A 21,326-nucleotide genomic window follows, 5' to 3' on the forward strand; every position below is an offset into this window, starting at 1 on the left:
ATACCTAACAAACGCCAAAGTTCTAAAAAGAAATGACGAACAAGCTGCGGTATTAATCCCCCATGTGTAGGAACAGCGGTGACATCGACTCGCCATAATGGTTCCGGCGAATCGCCTCAGCGAGAAGAAAAGAGAGATCGAGCACAACCAGTTTGCTAGCATTGCGTGCCTTGTCTTCCCGAATAGGGTAGCTGTTGGTCACAACAATGGCGTCAATACAATCGCAGGCTTGCATTTGCTCCAGACAGTCGGCTCCAAAGACGGCATGGGTTGCGATGCAATACACTCTCTTAGCAAAGCCGCGCTTGACAACAGTCTCGGCAGCAGCGATCCAGGAGCCGGGCTTGTCGATCATGTCGTCGACAATGAGAACCGTACGATTCTTCACGTCTCCGACCAGAGTGATCATGTGCTCGATTTTGGGGTTCTTGAGAATTTCATCCTCCTCGTCAGAGCTTGCCGCATCTCCCGACCCGCCCAAAGCGTGAGGTTGAGCAAAGAAGGACGAGGCGTGTGACATGGCCATGGGGTCTTCCTCGATGACGCTCGCGTCTGCAGCAGACGTGGCGGGCGACGGGAAATCGTCTGGCACGATATGGCCCTGGACCAGCCGGCCGTGTGTCACTTCATGAGCCCGTTGGTCGTTGTACTCGGGGCCGTCAGGCTCCGACTCCTCGTCCAGTTCACTCAATGTTGATGCCTGAGACAGCGCTTGCGCTCGCGAGTGAGGTCTGGGGTGGCTCGGGGTGCGGGCCGATAGGCCATTAGCACGCCGCGGGGACCCATTGGCATCGGCGACAGAGCGCGAGGCTCGCGGCTGTCCGTTGTCTGCAGGGGCAGTTCCATTCTCGGGCCCCGATGAGTTGTTACGCACCTGATTGCTGATGGATTCGAGGAAGGGCTGCCGCTCTATCCCATCAAGGTGGTTCATGATCATGCTGGCCGTCATGTTGGAACCTCTCTTCTTGTCTGTCGTGACCATGCCAAAGTTGAGCTTAAGAGCGTCGGCCAGCGACGTAACTCGTTTGGTGCCGCCTGCATTCTTTGACACCACCACTGCCTCTTTCCAATTGGGCACGTTGTGCCGGATCCAGCGAGCGATCAGAGGCTCCGCGTGCAGGTTGTCAACTGGACATTTGAAGAAGCCTTGCATCTGGGACGCGTGGAGGTCGACCGTGATGACGTGTTTGACGCCGGCGACACCAAGGAGATTGGCCAGCATCCTCGCAGTGATGGCTCCACGGTGCGACTTCTTCTTCGACTGACGGCTGTAAGGGAAATAAGGTAGTACAGCTGCGTTCAATGGTCAGCACGAGGCTCTGGCAGACTTCTTGTCCAGAACAGGACAAGACGTAATTTGGCCCAAAGGAAGCGCAATGGAGTGGCTGTTGTAAAGCGACGTACCGGTAATTTTGTTGGCAGATCCTCCTTTGCAGGCGGAGATCATGATGAGCAGCTCCATAATGGTGTCGTTGATCTTGGGGCTGCCTGACTGTATCACGAACACGTCCTTCTCGCGCACGCTGGTGAGAATTCTGACACTCGTTTCGCCATTGGAGAATTGGGAGAGCTCGGCATCAGCCGGCGCCATGCCCAGATTCTCGCATATTTTTCCCGTGAGGGCCGGGCATGAACTGCCCGCGAAGATCAAGGTGCCGCGCATCCTGCCCGGGGACTCGAAAATGGGATGGGAGGAGGGGCGGGCGAACTCTTCAAATAGTAAATTTCTTCTCCCTTGGCTTCTCCAAAATTGTCGGTGGTTGGGGGGAGCGGGAAGAGAAGGCAAAAAAGTCGAACGAGGGGAGACTGGGACTGGCCAACACAGCACAAGCACCTGGTTTGTGGGCCCCGGGAGGGCAGAGCCTCGGAGTTGGCAGCAACGGTCCCGCAAGTTTCGGTTGACAGGGCAGCCGGACTGTGAACACAGGAGGGAAAGTGCGTCAAGGTGCTGAATATCCCCGATCTCGGGCACACGTGCCTAGTCCGATTTATACTTTTTCTTTGGGGCTTCTGAGCAACGGTTCATAATAAGAAGATGAAGTAGATTTTAGTGTTCGCTTTTTAACCTCGGTGAATATCATCCTTTTTGTTGAAATAAAACAAAAAGGCAAACCTGCCAGCCAAGCCTGGAATCCTGGTTCTGGCCTACTAAAAATGTGCGTATCACCCGCATGACGAATCGTGCACGCGCGCACTGTGCAATTGCGTCTGAAAGAGGCTAGGGCGGGGAAGACGCCGAAGCGAAAGAACCCTTTACTGTGTCGACTTTAGACGGCTCCTAAACATATTCATTGCACAGAGGGAGTGTTGTCTGTATTACAGAGACGCGCTGTCTATGTTATTACCTGCCTGCATAGCTCCTGCCATCCTGTCTTGGGGATGGAGACTGTCGGGATGATATAGCAATCAGCCCCGGTTTATTCCGTTTATGTTTGGTATGTATTTTGGTTCTGGCGACAGGGGTCCCTACAATGTTAGAGAACGTCACTGTTCGTACCTTTTGTTGTATCATGTCAAAAAGCTCGATCTGAAGCGGGAAAACAACAACGGTTATTAAAAACCCGGACATACTTGTCGATGCCTTTTCGAAAAACAATCTTGGGATTATTAATTTGTGACGATGAAAAGACGGAAAGCCGGCCAGCGGCCTCGAAGTATTGATATAGCGTTGACAAACACACCAGGGTTGCTGTCTGTATTGAAGCTCTGAGGAAGTTTTGGCAGTTTCCAATTTTCCCACCGCCTCCAAACCAAACAACCAACTGCGCTACCGAGAAAGCAAACGAACCTATTCCCTACCACCCTTCCTCCCCAGAAGGATGGGCGTACCTCACCTCAGAAGGCATTTGGAGCCGTATGCGCAGAAAGGCGTCATTGAACCATGCAACGTGGTCATTGACGGGCCGGCACTCGCCTACCACATTCTTGCACTTTGCTTGAGAAGTACTCAAAAGTCTAGCCCCTCTGAGCAACCATCATACGACGTTTTGGGCTGCACTACAGTGGCATGGCTCGATGAGATTCAAGCATCCGGCCTCACAGTGTAAATCCGAGTCCCCTTATTATCTATACCCCCCCTCTCTCTTTGTGTGGGCACTTCTGACACTGAATGGCCACTTGGCTCTGAAGATCTGCCATATACTTTGACGGTTTCCTCCCACAGTCCAAGTATCACGAGAGGCAACAGCGAGTTTTGAGGAACTCACAGGACTTGTCCAAGTACCATCAGGCGTACCTCAATGGCGTCCCCAAAGAGCGGCCTCATGCCACTACGGAACCTCCTCAGGTCCTTTTTCCCCAATCACTTGGTGTCGACAAAACCAAGTCTAAAGCGCCCGACCCCCCTTTCTTTGTTCCGGCCATTATCGAGTATCTGAAAAACCATGCCGTTTACTCTTCCCTGACCGCGGTTGTCCCAGGTGAGGCTGACGGATTCTGTGCCGAGTATGTTCGCCTAAACGGCGGGGCAGTCATAACGTCTGACTCTGACCTGCTGGTCTCTGCGCTGGGGCCAAGGGGAAGTGCTATCTTTCTAGGAGATATCGAAAAGTGCGCAGAGTCCAAAGGTCTTGTCGCTCCCCAATACTGCGGCCCAGACATTTGTCAGAGGCTGTCGATCGAGCATGGCGACGGCCTCTGTCGCCTGGCATTTGAGCTGACTATGGAGCCCACATTGAGCATGCCGGAGATAATTAGAAACACCAAAATGGGTATTGCCGCCGCAGATTTCCCAGAAGATTACTCCCTTTTCCTTGCAAAGTATTCGACTCCTGAGCTGGGATCCAGCTTGAAGCCTGGTTACGAAATACATCTTGACCCACGCGTGTCCGAGATCGCGCTTCGATGCCTCCCTGGCCCGAAGAACAAAGACAGAAGCTCAAAAAATGACCAAACGGAGCCAGAATCCGACGACAATGACCTTCAAATGTATCTTCCTCTGTTGCTTGATTCACCGTCTCGGACAAGCGCGTGGGAGGCCAGCAAAAGTGTCAGGCAACTAGCATATGCTCTCTTGCAGTCAGTCAAAGCCGCACCGATACCGATAGTCTCGGAGGTTAAAAGGCTTCAGTCTGTTTCCTTGGGGGCGCCACTCGAGATACCTCGCCTCTCCTCCATTGACAAACATGGCACTGCACTTTTGGCCATGGTTTCCAAAATCAGACATGCTGTTGGCAAATCCGAGTTGGTTTGGGTTGTGCTATCGATGCTGCAGGATGTCGTTCTGACAAAAGATCATGGCAAGACCAGCACTCCGCTGAGTGTGCAACTGCTTCGCCTCGACGCTGCTCGGAAGCTCGACGAGGGGTCGTGGGAGTTTCTCCATTTTCTTGCACAGGTGCAGGCGACCTGCTATTCGCTTCGGATATTGCAGCAGATCTTGAACTTTACCAAACACCACACCCACGAGCTATCATCGGTCACGTCCGAGGTTTCCCAATGCCTGTCGGCTCTCCCTCCGCTAGGACGGTTCCCTTCCGTTCGAGACTTTGCCGAGACCCTAGCGCGGATACGAGATATGGGCGGTCTGTCATGCCTGGCTACAATTTGTGCCGACGACGAAGAGCTGTTGCCCTATCTTCGCAAACCAGCCCCCAGCCCTCAAGCGGTAAAGCCCGCAAAAATCAGCAAAAAGAGCAAACGAAAAGCAACTTCTCAAAGCGGCTCTGCCAGGCCTCGGTCATCAAACCCTTTTGACTTGCTGGATAACGAATAGTTACAAGGCTGTAGGCCAAAACTATATATTCCTTCTACGCACCTGTTGTATACCGTCCACTTATTGACTTCAGATGTGTTTGTTTGTGCACTTGTCGACAGGGTATTTTTTTGACCACAAAGCTGGCAAGTCTTTCATATGGTCTTTGTTCAGACTTCTGACCAGCTAAGATAGCGTGTTTCTCTAGCACTCCATTTCTTGGAATTTCTGGCTTGCCACGTGGAAATTATAATTTTTTTTTGAGGATTACAGCTTAAGATAGCGGATAGCCCATGGCCACCCCCTTCCCCTTTTTCAACGTTGGATGTGAGAGTGCTATTAGGGTTAGCTATGGGACACTGTAAGACCCTTATCGCAAACTTATCGATAACGCAGCAGCGACCCCTCCAAAAAATTTACACACAGGTGGACCCCGCGGCGCCTAGTCGCATTCCGGCAACCAAAGTAGGTGAGCTCTTGCACGGCCAGACCAGACCAGCAAACAGACCCATCACTTTCGCCTCCCTGTGCCTTCCATATACCCGCTGCTTCAATTCCGTCTCTTTCCACGGTGTTGTTCGCCCCTTCGCTTCACTTCGTTCCGAGTAGCTAGTGGGAAGAAAGTCCCAAAAAACCCCCCCCAGAGAGCCAGTATTCCTCGCAAGCCCACCATGGCCATAGCAACCGAGAACTCGACAATCCAGGCGCTGCGGCAGAGCCTGTGCTCCGAGGCAACACCCCTGTCGGTACGATTTCGGGCGCTGTTCTCGCTCAAGCACCTGGCGCGGCAGTCGGCGACACCTGAGGAGTCGCTGGCCGCCATCGACGCCATCGCCGCGGCCCTTAATTCGCCCTCGGCGCTGCTCAAGCACGAGCTGGCATACTGCCTCGGGCAGACGGGGAATAACGCAGCTATCCCGCACCTGACGGCTGTCTTGGAAGACCTGCAGGAGGATCCCATGTGCAGGCACGAGGCGGCCGAGGCGCTGGGCGCGCTAGGCGCCGCGGACAGCCTCGATATTCTCAAGCGATTCCGCGACCGTGTCGGGGAAGAGGTGGTGGTCACGGAGACGTGCGAGATTGCTGTCGATAGGATAGAATGGGAGAACTCGGAGCAGAGGAAACGGGAAAGGCTGCGGCAAAGGTACGCATCTACCACGCGGCTCCCGTGGCAACATTTGACCCTTTTTGCGGTCACTAACTAGCAGGAACGAACAGTGATTTTGCTTCTGTCGACCCTGCTCCACCCATGCCCCAGGAATCCGAGAGCACAGTTGAAGAGCTGGAGAGAGCCCTCCTAGATACAAGCCTGGCACTGTTCCGGAGATACCGGGCCATGTTCGGCCTCCGTGACCTGGCCTCGCCTCCCGACCTTCCCACTGCTGTCCCGGCCGTCCATGCTCTTGCCAAGGGCTTCGCCGACTCGTCGGCCCTGTTCCGCCACGAGATCGCCTTCGTATTCGGACAGCTCTCACATCCTGCATCCATCCCTGCCCTTACTGCCGCCCTGAGCGATCTCGAGGAGGCCAGCATGGTCAGGCACGAGGCCGCAGAGGCTTTGGGAAGCCTCGGGGACGAGGAGGGCGTCGAGGAGACCCTGAAACGATTCCTGGACGACAAGGAAGCCGTTGTACGGGAGAGCGTGATTGTAGCTTTGGATATGGCAGAGTATGAGAGGAGCAACGAGGCTGAATACGCCTTGATCCCAAAGGTTACTGCGTAGTGTCTTTTGGCGCGTCTTGGGAGGCGGGGCGTTTTGTTTGTGAAAAGGGTTTTATGAAGTCAACTTGGCACGATGTCGCTTTTAATATGATATGCTCCCAAATTATAGCAATGTGCTGAAATGCATATAAATAAATATATGGCTGAAAGGTCGACTTTATTAAGCGATAAAGCCTAGTTGTTGATCGACCACCTACGAACCAAAGTGTTAGTAGCTTGTTCCACATTGCATGACCACCTCGTGATTCCAACAATACCTTTCACCGCAATCGCAATTGTACACAATGGTTGAGCCTTCATCTGCACCACGCTGCTGGACCTCGGAATAGCGTATGCCGCGCCGTTTACATTTTGCGCAGTCTGTGTTGGGGTCGATCCTCTCCGTCTGGATGTTATGCCTCTCCACCGTCTGGACGGTTGACAGCTTTTGCCGCAGGAGAGAGGGAAAGTCGGCTGGTTTTGTTCTCGTGGTAACCGTCTTCCAGGTATGGTCTGCGATTTCGGTTAGCTGGTTAAGTCCTCCCTCTCCTCGCCTCATCATTCTGCTCCTTCTCCATCCCCTTCAAAAGCACCGGCCTACCTTTGTTTTCTGCGCCGCAGCAGTCGCAAGTAAGAATGTTCTTCTCAGAGCCCTTTGACACGGGCAAAAGATCGCCGCAGTCTGTGCAAAAGATTAGAGAGCCAATGGCCGCCATTATCTCGATCAATGATGGTCTTCAATTCTTGAAAAGGCGTTGGGGAACTTCTTTCAAGGATTTCAAGAGGCGGTTTTGCAACTTTTTAAGACAAAAGTTTTAGCGTCGACCTTGACATTGGAGACTTGCGGCCCACATTCCACTTCCATTGCCCCGTCCCCAGGAAAGCTTTGAGATCGACGCACGGACCCAATGCCCCTCTGGGGAGCCTTGTTGCAGGCGGCATTAGCGTGGCTCCAGCCAACCCGACTGAGCTTAAGGTCTCGGCAAGCGCAAGGCTTCTGGAGTGGCACTGGGCTGCAGCTGGATGCGTCGATTCGACGACCTCAGAACGTACCTTCCTTCAATTCTTTGTCGCTCAAGGCCCACGAAGCTTTCTCGAACGCCAAACCCCGACGGCACAAACCACAAAATCTCGGCATTTCGACAGTGCCTACCGCATAGCAGCTTCGTCCCTGGGATTGCCGCCATTCTCTCTCAGCTTCAGTGGCTGAGCTCAGGACTCTGGACAGGACGGAGGGGGACGTTGATTGATCGCCTAGCCATGCGCCGTGACTCGTGAGCCACGCAAACCACCATGGCGAACCCTCGGCCAGGCGCCTCTGATGGACCATCCAACACCGAGCCCAACGGGCCTCAGTCTTCAGGGGGGGATGGAGGAGGAGGACCCTTTTTCACCCGACCGTTCACACTCTTAGAGGCACTTCCTTACACGCCTTTCACCTCAATTGTCCCCATCGACTCGGGTAACCTCCCTTCCCTTCCCTCCTCTCCCTCCCCTCTACTCTAGCTTCTACTTTCATAAGGCGCTGTCTCTGACCGTATTTTTATTCAAGGCCTCATTCTACCTCCCTCTATTGGCGCGGCGTCACCTGCGCCGAGTCTCAACGACCTGATATCCAGTCAGGACTTCGATGCTCTGAACCAAGAGGCCCAGACCCACGATACCGCCTCGAAGCGCCTTCAGCAGACCATGAGCCAGCTTCAGCATCTGATCAAGCGAACGGCCATAACCGAGTTGTATGTTCTGACGTCAGGTTGAAGAGAGAGTGGACTGACAGCTTACAACTTCCAGCAAGTTCAAGACGGGCCCCAAAACCTCAAGCGCCGCCTCTTCCAATAATAGGCCGCCGTCTTCCATCTCTGCCGGACTCTCGTCGCTTTCAAAGATGGTCTACGACCAGACTGCAGTCCCTTTTCGCTACCCGACTCCCGACACGCCAACGTCGGCATCTCTAAATGGCCATCTTGCTCCGCCGCCGATCACAAGTACCCCAGTCCCTACGAAAGAGAGCGCACCAGTAGCCCCAAACACTAGAACGACCGAGCAGACATCCAAAGTAATCGAAAAGAATCGACAGGGTTATGCGCATAATAAGGCGGCTCGTTTGGAAATTGTCCTGCCGACCAAGAGTCAGCTCGAACAGGCCTCCGATGTCATTAAACTAAGCCCTAGCTCCAGCCTAAGCGCGCAACCGATCTCGGCAATCCCTCCGACGCCTGTCCCTTCGAAAAGGCCCCCTCCGACGAAAGTCACTCCGGTCCCTATCCCTCAGATCCCTGGCCAAAAGGTAATTCACGCTAGCCCGCAGGATGCTATTCGCCAGCCCATACAATCAATCCAGCCAGTACGACCAACCCAGCCAACGAAACCAGCGGAGCCAGCTAAACCAGCGCAACCTGTACAGCCACCGGCACTTCCTGTATTTGCCTCGCCTCGGGTCGTTGCTGAAGACGTTGCAGATTCAATCACTGTCGCGCCGGAGACACCAATTGCACAAGCCCGGCCGTCCACTTCTGGGACTTCAATAGCTATCGAGCTTCCGGTACAGTCATTAATCAAGAGCGAATATCAGGTTGTTTCTAATGAGCCAGATGAACCCGCCAGTCTCTCGGCGCGGAAACGAAAGCGGGAAGATGTTGATGGTGACGAGCTGTACGGAGAGAGCCTTGACCTTCGCCAGAGGGCCGACGCAGCTTTCCATGAGTTGAGCTTATTCCTTCAGCACGTTTTTGGAGCTGAAAATCATGCTTCCAACTACAAAACTGGAAACGATTTGGTGTTTCTGACGGCAGACAACGAGATAACGTTAACGTCCATGGCCCACAACAAGGTCCAGGCCTCGCTGGGAAAGACGATATCTCTGAATTGTTTCAAGGCCGTTCCTCTGGAGGATCTTTTACGTCTTCTCCAGCTCTCGGAGGGCGCCTTGAAGCAAGCTGAGTCTCTAGATATAAAGATTGACGAGTCTTGGGGTGTCGCGGATCTTGACCAGTGGCTGCAACAACTGCCATGTCTCGAAACTGCGATCAAGGCTGCCCGAACGTCACTGAGGATGATGTGTGGAGGGCGCGAAGATAAGCAACTCTACTCCGAGGACACGATTGAGCAGTCCCTCAACTTGTTCAAACGGGTCGTGGACGGCATCGTCATTCCTATTTCGGAACTAAGGGGCTCGGAGAGCACCGCCGAGCTGTTCAAGGCGCTTTCTTCAAATAAGAAGAGGATCGCTCCCCTCTTTACTGACTGCCAGAAGCTTTTTTCTCTCATGTCAACTCTGATATCAAAGATTGACACGTCTGATACCGTCACAAACACTCTGGAATTTGCAGCATCGCGACTCATTTTCATGGAAACTGCCCATACAGAGAAGGACTCGGTTCTCGACACGCAAAAGTTTGACAGTCTTCGTCTTGTAGCCATGGATATGCTTTCGCAAATTTTCCTGCTGAATCCGGCACAGCGCCAAGGGATTTTCGACGAGATCTTGACATCATTAGAGAAACTCCCATTAGGGAAACGAGCCCGGACATTCAAGCTGGTGGATGGCAACAGCATACAACCCGTTTCCGCACTTATCATGCGTCTGGTTCAGACAAGCGCGGGGAAGGTTGACGATGCAAGGGGAAACAAGACCACCCAGTCTCCGGATGGAAAAGACGAAGATGGCGTGGGCGCTCCCAGTGGATTTTCCTCGATCCAATTCTCAATTCGAGACGAAGAGCATGCTGCAGCCCAGCATTCAACAGCGATACAGGAGCTGGTTGCAGTTGCAAGCCCTTTGATGGATACGGCTCGGCGTAATGCGTCGTACGTCGTCAACTTCATCGTCAACAGGGCTCTTAAATCGACCAAGTCGGGCGACACGCCCTACCGCAACCTCCTTGACCTTTTTGTCGAGGATTTCACTTCTTGTCTAGACAATCCAGATTGGCCAGCAGCGGAGCTACTCCTCCGGCTGCTTATGGCCATGATGATCAAGCTTGTAGAAGGCGACAAGACCGGCGTGCCCGCAAAGAACATGGCTTTGGAATTGTTGGGCATTATGGGTGCTGCAATTTCGAGGCTGAGGGGCCATGTGCGGAAAACGGCGAGTGCACTGGACGCAAGAGATGCTGGTGATCTTGGAATGTTCCTTTCAGACTTGGCAGCCGCGGCCCTCGAGCTGAAATCCCGGCCGGAGCACATGATCGCGTGGTCGGGACCGTACCGTGCGACATTGGAGTACCTTGAAAGTCGGTTCTCAGAAGACCCGCATCTCTCGAGCGCCATCTCTTACATCATATCCGACTGGGCGTCCAAACTTTGCGTTGGATACGACTCCCTCGAGGACGGGTTCGAGGAGAGAGACCAAGACTTGGGCCGTTTGGCCTACCGCCTTAGGGAAATGATCAATGACCGCCGCTGGCTGGCGAACGAATTCTCGTTCAAGGTAGTTTCCCTCGGCCAAGCCAGGCTGTCTTATTCCATTACGCTCCTGCGCTCCCAGCTGTGCGAGTCGTTTAGCATGATTTTGAACCTTCTCCTTGGCTCAATGGCTAGCGATCAGCCGACCGTGAGAAGCAAGAGTCTGAAAAGCATCAACCAGGTGTTGGAGACTGACCCCTCCATCCTCGACGGCGACTCTGTGGTCATCCAGCTGATTCTGAGGTGTTCTAATGACTCGTCAACCCAGGTGCGAGACTCGGCGTTGGGGCTCATTGGCAAGTGTATTGGCATGCGCCCAGTACTGGAGGAGAAGATGACTGGGACGGTAGTTGACAGGTTTATCGACACTGGACCCGGTGTGCGGAAGCGAGCCATGAAGCTTGCCAAAGACATCTACCTCCGCAACAACAACAAGGTGGTACGGAGCGCAATTGCAAGCGGCTTGCTTCACCGCGTGCAAGATCCTGAGGAGAGCGTGAGAGATCTCGCGCGCCAGGTGATTGAGGAGATATGGTTTTCTCCTTTTCACAATGGAGAGAACTCGGCAGTGTCCCAAATTTCGCTCGCAGAGCACGTTGCTCTGATGGTTCAGACAGTGAAGCAGGGAAACATCACCAACGTTCTGGACAAGGTTTTGCAAAACTTGCTAGCCCCGGAGTCCAAGACCGCCCAGGCATCTCTACAGGTGTGCACGAAGCTAGTCGCGAGTATGTTCGATCTGGTCGACAACCTAGATTCGGAAGACCCATCCATCCCATCAGGTCTAGATGCCCTTCGCGTCCTGATGATATTCGCAAAGGCGGATGCCAGTCTCTTCACTTTTGAACAGCTGCGTCTCCTCAAGCCTCACATCACCAGCATCAAAACTAGTGAGGATCTGGCTGTGTCGAGGGCAGTTGTGGTTATATACCGCCGAGTTCTTCCTCAACTCTCGAGCGCCCATGCGCAGTTTCTTGCAGAAGTCCGACAGGCGTTATTGCCCGCTGTTTCCTCTGTCGCACGGCTCTTGCTTGACGATATCGTAGCTTGTCTCTGGATTATCAGCACCCTTCTTGAATCCTCGCAGCACCTTGCGAGGTTGGCGGTATCTAGCCTGATGCCGATGCAGAAGTTGCGCATCACCAGCCAAAGCCAACATCTCGATGAGCGCAGCATCCGACAATTCGAGCGATATTCGCTCATCATCGGAATGGTTGGCAAACACTGTGACCTCGACAGTGAGCACGAGATTTTCAAATCCAAATTTCCAAAATGGAGCGGGACTTCTGTTCCGCAGCTCATGGTCAACGTCGTGGTGCCCTTCGCCGCACAGTCTCAGCCTCTGGAAGTCAGAAAAGCGGCGCTGGACTCAGTTGGCCTGGTCTGTCAGTCCTGGCCACGGAATTATGTATCTGCAAATGTGTACACCATTTTCCAGCAGGTGTTTGACGAGCAAGCCCCGACTCTAGAAGCCATGATTTTGCGGTCCTTCAAGGAATTTCTCCTTACGGAGGAAAAGCGGTCCGAACAAGCTTCCGAGGCACCTACCATTAACGGCAACAAATCGGAAAAGAAGCGCGAGCTCACAGTCATAGGAGGCACCAACTACGATGATGTAGCAAGCGCCACGACACATCGGTTCTTGGCTCAGATCATACGCGTGGCCACGTCCACCCAAGACGACCATGCTTTCCTAGCCGTCGAGGTGCTTGCCAGTATCAACCGACAAGGCTTGGTTCATCCCAAGGAAACAGGCGTGACTTTCATCACGCTCGAGACATCGTCAAATCCTCGGATTTCAGAACTTGCCTTCCTGGAGCACAAAGCTTTGCACGCCAAGCACGAAACCGTCGTGGAGCGCGAGTATGTCAAGGCAATTCAGTCTGCGTTTGCTTATCAGCGAGATATCGCCAAAGACCCACGCGGCGCAACCGCCAACCCCTTTGCCCCAAAGCTCCAACTAATGATGGAGGTTCTCAAAATAAGCAAGTCCAAGAACCGCCAAAAATTCCTTGAGAAGCTCTGCGCTCAAATAGACTTTGACGTAGCTAGGCTTGACATTGCCGAGGAGCTTCCGCCCCATGTGCAATATTCTCGCTTCCTCGTTGAGAATGTCGCCTTCTTCGAGTATATAACCATTGGCGAGCTCCACTCGATCGTGTCCTCGATGGAGAAGCTTGTCACGTCAACTGGTGCTACAGTGGCCCAGGCGATTGAGTCGGAGGTTTTCCGAGTCCGGGTAGACAATTTGGATGCAAATCCAGCAGTGGAAGGAGGCGAAACACATGCTATTCCGCAGCAGCACAGTCAGCCAGATGTTGACATAAGACGACTGCGACAATTTGCAGCTGGCTCCATGGTTTTGCTCGCTCTATGGGAGGCGCGCACCTATCTTCGCCGGTTGTACAACATGGGCACTAGCCGTCGCGAGGCGAAAGGGAAATCGCAAGCAAAGGATCTCAACAAGCCACCCACCAAGGTCCAGGGTGTCACGGGCGAGAAGCTCTGGGACGAGATCGCTACCATCATGACGGCGCTGACCTCGCGCGACCGTATGATGGAGACGTGCAAGGCTTTTGTCGAGCTCATGACGGTTGACAAGGAGTTCCTTGTTCAGGAAGACGACGACGAGATGAACGGTGGCGCTGAGGACCCTGCCACTCCCGGCGCGAACGACTATGATGAAGACCAGGCTGACGAGCCTTCTACTGCCGGCCGTGGCCGCAAACGTAAGGCGGGTCCAGGGACCGGCAACGGCAATACCCCAGGCGGCAGGAAGAAACGCGCACGCTCATCATCGCAGCCCAGAAAACGCGGCCGTCCGAGAAAACAGAGCAACGACGCCCCGGACGCCGATGGCGAGTTTGATGAGGGTGACTGGATGTGACGGTGGATAAACTAATTTCGCCTTCTTCATGGTAATGTGTATGTATATTATTGAGATTTCCTTGAGCGGCACAGGTCGGGGCTGGGGTGGGGATTGCGGGATGATCACGGAGTTCCTTGGTTGCTTTACGTATTTTCTCTTCGCCTTTCTCTCTTGGGATTCCGTATATCAATCATTCCTGGAGTTACGGAGACGGGGAATGGTGTGACAAAACAGCACACACCATTTTATTTTGCTCTACTTGGGACGGCGGCATTAGCGGATGTTTCTGTAGCTGCGGTGGATACGTATGATGATACCTCTTAGCTTGAGAAGGAGAACGCCACTACAGACACGAAAGCATGAGAGCGAAGCACAGCCCTTGCTTTTCTTTCTATATCATTAATTATAAGGAAATTAGCACTCGGTCACGGGGTAGATTTTCAACGCTTAGGTGGGAAGACGTAGGAAGAGATGAAAGGGGATATATATGGAACTGCCTGATAACAATTCGTGACTTGAGCGTCGTGACTCCCTTGAGCGGTGTCCTTAAATTGGTTTAAAGTGTGTGTATGTACCCTTTGATCGTGACCTGCGGTACGAAATATCTAAGTGATGAGCATCAGCCGTATCATAATGTGATTTGAATGCTATTCCCAAGACGCGCAACCAGCCTGTAAGATTCTGGCTTGCTTTTCTAGATTACAAACTAGATAGGAATTATATATAGCCAGTCCATAATGGTCCCCCAACCTTCTCGTTTAAATACGACCATTTATGTATTTCTTTATTTCCCTTCTGGCCCCCGGACCCCCCCTCCCTTTTTTTTTCGTTCCTGGGGCTGATAACAATATAAATAAGATAGGTGGCTTTCGAGTGATTTGTCTGAGGCCCTTCGTGAGTTGAATCCCGGCATTCGAAGTTGAAGGGGGGCCCATTGCGAGCAACCGGTTTAACAACGCTTCGCGAGGGTCTGTCACACGTTCATCCTGTCATGACGGCGATGTGTCGTCGGTTTTGGGCTGCTTGCCAAAGAGCCGCCTCAGCCCCCTTCCACCTCCCGCTTTGCTCGGCGTCTTTGGCCTCAGCGCTGGGGCAGGGCCGGTGCTAGTGCTGGCGCTGGCGCTGGCACTGGCACTATCTACAGACACCTTAGTCCGGAGCAGCGGGGGCGCGAGACGGCGATTGTCCTTCTCAGGGAGGGCAGGTTTTTTCCCCGCGAGTCGCTGCGGCAGCACATCGCGGTCCGGGGTGTCGGTGTTAATGATGGGCCACTGCTGCGCGTCGTATTGCGCGTGGTTCTGGTACTGCGTCTGCTCCTGGTCCTGGTCCTGTTCTTCCTGGACGGGGCTGCTCTCTTCTGGGTGGTCGTCGTCTGACCAATGTTCGGGGTTCGGGAAGTCGCGGACCTCGTCGCCGTTGACAATAACATACCACCTTATGTCTTCGCCGCGCTGCAATTGGTCGCGCAACTTCTCGAACCAGCCGGGCTTCTTGGAGCTCTTTTTCTTGCTGGCCGTCTCGTCGCTCGAAGGCCCGGCCATGGGCGGGTCGCGGCCCGCGCGCATGCGCTCCTCGTAGCGTTGTATCTCCTCGACGATGGACACGGATAGGTCCACGCGCACCACGTAGTCGGACACGTAGGCGTGCGGGCGCGATACCTCGTCCAGGTTGTCGGGATCGTATTCCTCGAGCACCTTTACAACGGACCAATCCTGGGCCCTGAATTCGTCCGCACTGGCGGTATCGACGCCTCCGTCGCTTTCCGCCGGCGGGAGCTGGAGGGGCGGCTTCTGCGCGTGCGACGCTCCGCTCTGGCTCTGGCTCTGGCTCTGATTCTGGCTCTGGGACGGGCTCTGCTGGGTTGCTGCGGCCTCGCTCTGGCTGCGGCTGCGACCTGTGACGACGCCATTTGCAATTGGTCCCGCCGGGTTGTGTCGGTACCTGGCCTCGTCGCTGTTAGACGAGGACGGACGGCGGCGCTCGGGCGGGGCGGCGCAATAGGGCACAAAGTCAAATAGGTTGTAGAAGGACTCGAGCAGTGCCTGGGACGTCGTGGACGATGCGATCCACTCGGGCGAGGCGTCGTCGAGGTTCTGCACCACCACAAACACGCGGATGCTCTTCCGCTGCCAGCGGAAGCCGTGGCAGAGGTATGTGGGCATTGCTGGATGTGGCGTAGAGGAGAAAGCAAGGGTGATGTATTTGGGTAGTATAAGGTGTGTATGGTATGTGTAAGTAAGGCAGGTACAATAGAGCAAAATGAGACTCGGCCAGCGATTAATCAATTCAAAGTACGGAGCATGGATAGCACTAATGGATGTAGCTCCTGTAGCCCTATCTTCATTGGGGAGTTCAATGGGTTGGGGTCGTGGTTCCTGCACCTCACAGACATCAAGACATGGCTTGTCGGAGCCCAGCCAGCACTTTGGTTGCGGAGGGTGGGGGGCCCGCGAGGAGGGGGAAGGGAATACCATTGAAGGACCCTACACCGAGTACTGCATATTAGGGCCGTAGACGTTTGGGCGTCGCTGGCTGGAATCAACCCGCTTTTACGTTACCTTGTACTGCTTGGCCGAGTAAGGTATGTATTGTATGTACATGTACATGCTTGGCCAACTCCCGTTCGCTGCGATCAGTGATTCGGGAGGGCTGGGAACGGGGTCAATGGAACAGCTGCATGTCATTCATAGGTTCACCGGTCCAGGGACGGCACGTCCGCCCAGCGTCCCTCCCGTCCACCGATCCGAGAACGCAATACGGTCTCGGTAGGTGGCAGCTGGGGATCGAGAGGGGTAGACGAACAGGGGTCGTGATTGCCGTCCGCGGAGGGATCCTTCCCTCCAGGTTCCTAGTCCATCAGTAGAGGTTCGCCTCGGCAGTCAATCAGATCCATTAGGTGCTGCAGTGGCTCTGTGTCCAGGGCCGCGAAGCGTAGCGCAAGCAATGAACTGCACGCAATCAGGCACGCTGTGAGTGGCGATGTCGGTTGGCCCTAATTATGGATACCTAGAGTTCGATTCAGGTAAGCCAGTCCCGTCTGACCTGTGCCATCCCACCCTTTCTAGGTTGAAGCTGACGGGAAGCGAACTGTTGTACGGAGAGGACAGCAGCCATCATAACTCTAAACTTGGAGAACATGGCGTCGACTGGAGTTGTCCTCGGTGGGCAGAGTGGGGTGATTCAGGGGGACCCAAGTTGGAAGGCGGTCCCAATCATGGAGCCGGCCGTTTTAACGGGTTGCAACAGGCGGAAAATGACGTGACAAGGCTCGATGGAGAAGATTCTTATATTCCCTTGTACTGCGTTTCTCCCCCCTTTATATTGAGTGCGCACTCTAGAAACGATTTTAGCCAAGGAAGCGGATAAGATGCACACGTACGTACGTACAGTACCAGGTATGGTTCTCCGTGGTTGGGGGCAAGTGTCGGGTCGCAGGGGTGAAGGTTCTCAGCCCTACACCCGTCAGGAGTTGGACTCCTATTTACCTGCCGAATTGATGACCCGGCAATCCATCAAAACGACTCCAGAAACTCTGCTTGCACTTTTAGTAACTCGATCCATCATCGTACCGCGATGGAGAAATGGTCTTGCTACATAAGGTCCCAGCATCCTTAATTAGGCGGCGGGTTGATATATGCACTAGTGCGCCAGAGAGTGATGATGCCTTGGACTAATTAATTCGAGTGTAGACCTAGAATTATTATTAGAAAGGACAAGCCCTACTATTCCCGAAACACGAAGAGGCACGGCAACCCAAAAGCTCTCACGAGCTACGTTAGGTAATGGTTGTACGGATATTGAGGTTATTGTCTGGGAACCCGGGCCTCGGTGGCCGCCGTGGCTCTGCCGTGCCTCCGCGGCGCATCCGCCGGCCCAGCTCTTTTCAAGCGGTAGGAGCCGACCAGTGCCTGTCCTGTGCCTGTGCCTGTGCCTGCCTTGCACAGATTGCATGTTTCAGCGTATTTCTTCTCGCTGGCGGATTGGGCTACGCCATTGGGAGATTACTTACATAGCATCATTCTCGCCTTTTGGGCATCTTTTCCCCCCTCTCTGCTTGCCAATGCTGTCGCCCGGCGGCCCAATTGTTAATAGCGGCCAAAGTCGTACGGTCGGCCGCAAGCACGGACGATCGGCCAAGATCAAAGTCTCTATGCACATCTTAGCTTGCTTAGAGCCATGGTGACGGTAGGTAAGGCAGCTCCTTCCCGCCGCCACCCCAGTGTTCCTCAGCTCAGGTCCCACAGCAGGCACCGCGTTTCAGTCTGCCCGATTACCCTCACTACTTATAGGTAACTTGCTGTAAAAGTCTGGGGCAATGGCAAAACCGAAAATATGGATTACGGTCGCATTGAGAAGAGGAGAAAAGAAAGAGGACGGTCTACTATGTAGGCCTTGAAACAATCGGCATTCTAAATACCTCAGCGCACACAGGAACCGACCGTCAGATGAAATTATATCCCGTCGAGCCGCATAACGCCGATTTTATGTGGATGGGGATGGCGACGCTTACACATACTACTCGCAGCGCAGATTGCAGATGACGGAGCTGACCCAAAAAATTCAATACATCACATCCTCCCCTTGTGGGAGGGAGACAGGGGAATACCCCACTTCATGCGACATTCTGCTGACGGTTGACCAAAAATGGTAGGCAATGAATGACAAGCGAGGAGGGCAGTGACACACGCTGACGGGCGGCGGCGTCATATCTCGACCAGACCTGAGCCAGCTACGCCTGAGCTGTGCCGCTTGATTTGGCTTCCTATTGTCTCGAAGACTTACCTCTCTTCTACCCAATCCTCTCCGGGGCGTCGCTCGTTTTCTTCTTCCCCGGTTACTGTTAATGTTATTGCTCTTGCTCTTGTCTCTACCGCTGCCTTCGACGTCGGCCACGCACACGAACGGCTACGCGATGGCCGCGATGGTAAGAATGGAGAGCGCGCGAACCCCTCCCTTGGTCAGTGGCCTCCTGGCACCAGACTGCACATGCTGACGGCTTCCAAGTATGACACGGGTATGGAGCCGGCTCCCCAGAACTTCCCCGAGGTTGTCTATCAACGAGAGCACGTTGTGGCCCAGCCTGGTTACCAGCAGTCATACCAACAACCATTCCAGCAGTCTTTCCAACTGCCATTCCAGCAACAGCAACAGCAACAGCAACAGCAGCACCAGAACCAACACCACCCCCAGCACCACCCCCAGTACCACCCCCAGCAGTACCAAGACTATGCGCTTCCGAAACCCGAGAGCCGGGGTAACGGGTACGGGCCGTCTGCGCCCTCAATTGCTGGTAGCCAGACGGCTGGATCTCCATTTCCCTCACATGCCCAGCTAGCGACGGCGCCACCGGTGCCCCCCCTGCCGCCCCTGCCGCCCAAGAAGTCGCAAGCAAGGACGGCATGCGGTTGCGGGATGCTGGTCTTTATACTGTCATGTATCATTGCACTGCTGTCTGCTGCAGTCATCGGATTGGCCGCCGGGACAGGAATCGAGTCACAACGCGCAAACGATGCTACGAGCAAGATATCAGCCCTGAGTTCATCGCTGGCGCTAGCCACAGCAACAAGAACAGGAACAGGAACAGGGACCCCAACTGCATCGTCCACTACCAAACCCGGCGGTGCCTCAGAAACGCCGCTTCCTCCTGGCTTGATCGATGATGGATGTGCGGACAACCCCGAATCAGTCAGTGGATCCAAATACACGTCCTTTTCTTGTAAGACCACCATCCTATGGAGACGAGATTTCTTCTCTCTTGAGGAATATTTGGGGATGAGGTTCAATACTGACATAGGTTACGGCTTGATAGTATTCGGTGGACTCACATTCCAGAGGTTTTGTAACATGGATACTCCATATCAACCGCTGCTGTCGCTATTCACCGCCGATTTTCAGGCCTGCATGGATAGCTGCGCCTCATACACCAAATACTCGCCAACCTTCTTTGGAAACAATGTCAACACGACGTGTGCGGCCGTCAGTTTCGTCCCGGCGTGGTCGAGCAAATTGAATGCAAGCAGCGCAGGGTCGCCAGGGAATTGCTACCTCAAGCCAGGGCCGCAAAACGAATCGGCCCTCGTCGTTCCGAGCATCGATGTTGCATGCCATGCCGCCGTTCTCATGAATGCTAGCTGATGGGTCTTCGCCAATTCTCAATGGGGGCAGCAGTAAGGCCAACTCGGCAACTATTTCATCGCACGCGACGGTGGCAGGAGAGCGACAACGATAATAAACTAACGAAACTAATGGAATACCCAGGTTAATGACGGTATGGAGCAGACGGAGGGACGTGGGTCCTCTGCTGACATGGGCTTGGATTAGGCCCATTATCGACAAGTTTGTCTGCTGGGCAATGATGATGCCTAGGATGGAGACCAGAGACTTGTAACATAATTATACTTACAGATACCCGTTATTCACTCTGATATTAAAAAAAAAGTGATGCAGCTCCTTCCAATTGGTCCATATCAGAGGAGTGATAGTTATTCAGCGTTTCCGACCAGCAAACTCGGGATTCCGTCGGCGAGTTTTCGGGCCTCGGCTCGGCTCGGATGCGGTCTGTTTATAACTTGATCGAAGAGCGAAAACGGGGGAAGATAATACAGCAGCCAGTGATGGGTCTGGGCATCTAATAAACCTGGCCAGATATCCAGCCTCGTTGAGTATTGAGTCTTGATCCATGTCAGCTACTCACATAATAACCTTATTGCTTAAAGCCAACAGGATCTTGGATCTCCGCGGGCCTGGTATAATATCGGCTAGGATGTATACCGTGCATTTCGACAGCCTCCGGGTCCGGAGCAGGGCGGTGCGGCCACTAGGGAGTTGTTGCGCGGCCAGCCGTCAATTGCCGGCGCACTCGGCATTTTACCCCAAGCATCAGCACGGCCTAAATAATACGTGACCACCCAAAAACACAGACCGAGGCCATCCATTGCTGAGTAATTCAATTGAAGGGACCATGACGCCCGCCATGAGCCGCCCGTCTCGTGAACAACAACAGAAAGCTCCCGCCATTTTGCCATGCGTGATGCAGGACATTGATTTATTCGTCCCTTTGACATTCCGAACTCGGCAGACAACTACATCAACGGTACCAAGGTCAAAAGAGAAAAAATACGCGTAAGGGGTGCGGGAGACCCCCCCCCCCCCAAAGAACTCCAAAGAAGACAGACGAGAAGAGAAGCCTTGAGAGGGAGGCTGTGCAATCAGACCAGCCGGAGCATATTGGACAGAGCCAATTATTAGGCGGCCAATTGAAAAATAATAGTTATTGAGGGCATTGATCTGACCGTTGTGCCCTGAGGGCGGCTCGCGTGACATGGCAGGCTAGAAGCTTTACGAACACCGGACCATCGTCATCGCGGGATCGTCGTCGGATACGGCTTCGTCGGTTGTGGCCCGTGTGGGGGGGCCGCAGGCGCTATCATTTCTTTGAGAGGGGGGGGAGGATATATCTTCTTCGGGGCTAAGAAACAGAATCTGGCAAGAAACACATCCATGCGATTCATCCAAGCGGAGTCTCCTAATGGCGGTAAGGCCGCACGCGTACATTTCGAGGAGGGGTGATCATGAGCAGACTTGAAGGGCCAGAAAGAAAAGAGACCGTGCCTTGTGTTACCACGGCACCTGGGCTGGGCCCAGACAGACGCTCGCATC

The 21,326-nt window shown here is 53.9% G+C and overlaps 9 protein-coding genes across 9 annotated transcripts; 5 read left to right on the forward strand and 4 right to left on the reverse strand.

The window, feature by feature from the left end:
- Positions 1-52: 52 nt before the first annotated feature.
- B0T26DRAFT_741286 (ribose-phosphate diphosphokinase) lies at positions 53-1,663 on the reverse strand (the record flags this gene model as incomplete). The annotated part of the gene is made up of 2 exons (XM_060443945.1): positions 53-1,293; positions 1,405-1,663. The coding sequence occupies 2 exons, from the start codon at positions 1,661-1,663 to the stop codon at positions 53-55; spliced, it is 1,500 nt and encodes a 499-aa protein (XP_060297050.1).
- A 1,156-nt stretch (positions 1,664-2,819) lies between these two features.
- B0T26DRAFT_646179 (XPG domain containing-domain-containing protein) lies at positions 2,820-4,714 on the forward strand (the record flags this gene model as incomplete). The annotated part of the gene is made up of 2 exons (XM_060437789.1): positions 2,820-3,043; positions 3,130-4,714. The coding sequence occupies 2 exons, from the start codon at positions 2,820-2,822 to the stop codon at positions 4,712-4,714; spliced, it is 1,809 nt and encodes a 602-aa protein (XP_060297051.1).
- A 650-nt stretch (positions 4,715-5,364) lies between these two features.
- B0T26DRAFT_644815 (armadillo-type protein) lies at positions 5,365-6,416 on the forward strand (the record flags this gene model as incomplete). The annotated part of the gene is made up of 2 exons (XM_060437661.1): positions 5,365-5,837; positions 5,912-6,416. The coding sequence occupies 2 exons, from the start codon at positions 5,365-5,367 to the stop codon at positions 6,414-6,416; spliced, it is 978 nt and encodes a 325-aa protein (XP_060297052.1).
- Positions 6,291-7,233, reverse strand: B0T26DRAFT_322541 (uncharacterized protein). The gene is made up of 3 exons (XM_060434370.1): positions 6,996-7,233; positions 6,673-6,907; positions 6,291-6,608 (listed from the first exon to the last, which is right to left on the reverse strand). The coding sequence occupies exons 1-3, from the start codon at positions 7,108-7,110 to the stop codon at positions 6,590-6,592; spliced, it is 369 nt and encodes a 122-aa protein (XP_060297053.1). The 5' UTR covers positions 7,111-7,233; the 3' UTR covers positions 6,291-6,589.
- Positions 7,234-7,412: 179 nt separating this feature from the next.
- B0T26DRAFT_712582 (uncharacterized protein) lies at positions 7,413-8,208 on the forward strand. The gene is made up of 2 exons (XM_060442085.1): positions 7,413-7,856; positions 7,947-8,208. The coding sequence occupies exons 1-2, from the start codon at positions 7,688-7,690 to the stop codon at positions 8,150-8,152; spliced, it is 375 nt and encodes a 124-aa protein (XP_060297054.1). The 5' UTR covers positions 7,413-7,687; the 3' UTR covers positions 8,153-8,208.
- A 1,102-nt stretch (positions 8,209-9,310) lies between these two features.
- Positions 9,311-14,167, forward strand: B0T26DRAFT_712586 (sister chromatid cohesion C-terminus-domain-containing protein). The gene has a single exon (XM_060442086.1). The coding sequence runs from the start codon at positions 9,447-9,449 to the stop codon at positions 13,683-13,685; it is 4,239 nt and encodes a 1,412-aa protein (XP_060297055.1). The 5' UTR covers positions 9,311-9,446; the 3' UTR covers positions 13,686-14,167.
- An 825-nt stretch (positions 14,168-14,992) lies between these two features.
- On the reverse strand, positions 14,993-15,829 carry B0T26DRAFT_599184 (uncharacterized protein; the record flags this gene model as incomplete). Its single annotated transcript, XM_060435685.1, has 2 exons — positions 14,993-15,442; positions 15,674-15,829. Coding segments are annotated over 2 exons (606 nt in total), but the record flags the coding sequence as incomplete, so codon positions are not given.
- Positions 15,830-18,251: 2,422 nt separating this feature from the next.
- Positions 18,252-19,546, reverse strand: B0T26DRAFT_322873 (uncharacterized protein). The gene is made up of 2 exons (XM_060434371.1): positions 19,458-19,546; positions 18,252-19,179 (listed from the first exon to the last, which is right to left on the reverse strand). Exon 2 carries the CDS (start codon positions 19,066-19,068, stop codon positions 18,535-18,537), a length of 534 nt encoding a protein of 177 aa, XP_060297057.1. The 5' UTR covers positions 19,069-19,179; positions 19,458-19,546; the 3' UTR covers positions 18,252-18,534.
- On the forward strand, positions 19,068-19,802 carry B0T26DRAFT_609200 (uncharacterized protein; the record flags this gene model as incomplete). Its single annotated transcript, XM_060435871.1, has 3 exons — positions 19,068-19,203; positions 19,252-19,383; positions 19,477-19,802. Coding segments are annotated over 3 exons (594 nt in total), but the record flags the coding sequence as incomplete, so codon positions are not given.
- Between the last annotated feature and the right edge of the window lie 1,524 nt (positions 19,803-21,326).

Source organism: Lasiosphaeria miniovina (genome assembly GCF_030549165.1).
Source record: "Lasiosphaeria miniovina strain SMH2392-1A chromosome Unknown B0T26scaffold_4, whole genome shotgun sequence".
Classification (NCBI taxonomy): domain Eukaryota; kingdom Fungi; phylum Ascomycota; class Sordariomycetes; order Sordariales; family Lasiosphaeriaceae; genus Lasiosphaeria; species Lasiosphaeria miniovina.